Source organism: Papilio polytes, unplaced genomic scaffold, assembly GCF_000836215.1.
Source record: "Papilio polytes unplaced genomic scaffold, Ppol_1.0 DF822622.1, whole genome shotgun sequence".
Lineage (NCBI taxonomy): Eukaryota > Metazoa > Arthropoda > Insecta > Lepidoptera > Papilionidae > Papilio > Papilio polytes.
This window is the reverse complement of record NW_013526582.1, coordinates 2,534,538-2,536,520: the sequence shown is the minus strand read 5'-3', so window position 1 is coordinate 2,536,520 and position 1,983 is coordinate 2,534,538. Positions and strand designations below refer to the sequence as shown.

The 1,983-nt window shown below is 38.3% G+C and overlaps 1 protein-coding gene across 1 annotated transcript in view; it reads left to right on the top strand.

Annotated features, from left to right (window-relative positions):
* LOC106105870 (protein Skeletor, isoforms B/C-like) overlaps positions 1-1,983 on the top strand; it is a 30,018-nt gene that overhangs the window by 18,675 nt on the left and 9,360 nt on the right. Inside the window, exon 7 of the mRNA XM_013286327.1 lies at positions 1,865-1,964. Within this exon, the coding sequence (XP_013141781.1) occupies positions 1,865-1,964 (100 nt within the window). The remainder of the gene's footprint in view (positions 1-1,864; positions 1,965-1,983) is intronic.

Genomic DNA, 1,983 nt, shown 5'->3' with positions numbered 1-1,983 from the left:
GCGCAGCCTCGACCTTGACCCGGCGGCGGCGAGCCCGCGCCCGCTGTGAGCCCCAGCGCCCGCCTCGCAGCTTCGCAACACTTTCGCAATCTTCCCGTTTTAGGCTTTCCATATAACGTTCGTAACGACAGAGCATCTCGCGATCCATCAATTATACATTTCGTCACAGCGGCCGCGGCGTCTGCGCCGTCTGTTGGCTAACTCCATACATTCATACACGTGTGTATGTTATGAGGCGTGGCCGCCCTTCTAATCGTCCTCTCACCGGCAAAGCGACCTCCGTTCCACAACTGTTGTTTGTGCGACTAATTTGCAGAAACATTTTATAACGTTTTTTTTTGTTTTGATATTTCAAAACGGCCAGTATCTATATTAAAACTAATGTATTTGTTTACAAATGAAGATTTACAAATATGTATCGAAAATTGCCATTTGTTTAACTATTTTAAGTAGTTAGGTTTAAGAATATTATGTACTTATGTACAAGTGAAATGTCGGGATATATTCCACTAGCGGTCGTTACTCGCGTCTTGTCTTGTGATGTAATACTCAGTACAAAGTCTCCAGCTGTGATAAAAGTCTACTTTATTTTGGAAAATCCACATTTCATTGCCTATGTAATCGATGTCCACTTGTCTACCAGTACTTAGGTACTTATTTTAAGTTTTTTTCTTATATTTTTTATATGTTACAAATAATAATCATCATCAAATGGGTAACAATAAAGCTTGCCAAGTTGAAGTTAGTTTTTTTCCCCGTTAATCTGACGTCATCAAATTTTAATGGAAATTTCTACGTTTTTTCTAGTTTATATAAACCTAAAAATGAGGTCAGAGTCATAAATATTTGTACTGTAATAAGACAGTGAGGCTCTCGCGTGTGACAATTAGAGTCTATTTGTTACAGAGCGTAACGTAACAGAGCTTTCCGCAGGCGGATATTGCATTGTAGTGCAAAGGAAATTAAAACGACCAGAATGCGTGCAGTTTGGAGCTGCTTGTCGTAAAATGTAACTGCTTTGTTAAATGTACTAATGAAAGGCTATAGTCTAAAAATAATACGAACAACTTCATTATATTTTACTTATTTATTGAGATAAACAAACAGAACAAAATTATGACATACACACGTAACATGCAAATAATTTGTCCTAATTACAGGTTTGCACGACTAACTTTAATATAACCACTCCAAGTTTATTCAAATGAATAACATAACGAAGTTCTTGTAAGTTAGAATAATGCGCGTTGCATAATTCCCACGACATTTGGAATCAACTATTCTGAGTGAACCTTGAAAGCAATTTAAAACTTGTAACTTGATGTTTCTGCTTATATTATGTTATTGTATCCACTCAGTGCATAGCGAACTAATAGGCGGTTTCCGACCTTCTTTAACCATTCGACAGTGCTTATCGATATATCGATAAATTCTTCAAATCAGGTTCCGAACTACATAACTTTACTCTTTTGAAATATAGGTTAACCTAACACTGAATAATTAGGTAATGATAAAATAAATGGAACTTTAGAAACTCAGCATCAGAGAGCGTTGGAGACATGAGTGGTTTATAATTCCGTTGTTTTAAGGAGATGTGAGAGGTTACTAATACAATATATCTTGTGAGTTTAAAGATAATTGTTATACCGTTATAATTACACGAGAGCATATTACAAGATCTTTTACTGGTTAGTCAATGTTTTAGAATAGCTATAGAATATTTAAAGTGATTTTTTATCTTAGCAACAAAATGAAATTAGACAGCGCAGGTTCGGTAAGTGGAGGTTACTTAAGTGTACTGCCAGTTGGGGAGACAGTGGTAGCGACATGCAGCCTGAGGACTGAGCGTGTACTCGTGTTGCAGTCGAAGCTGAACTGCGAGGTGCTGCTGGACGAGCTGGCGTTCGAGGTGCGCTGGGCGATCGCCGGCGACAGCATCGTGGTGCAGCTCGTCGCCAAGATAGGTAACTACCACATACTATC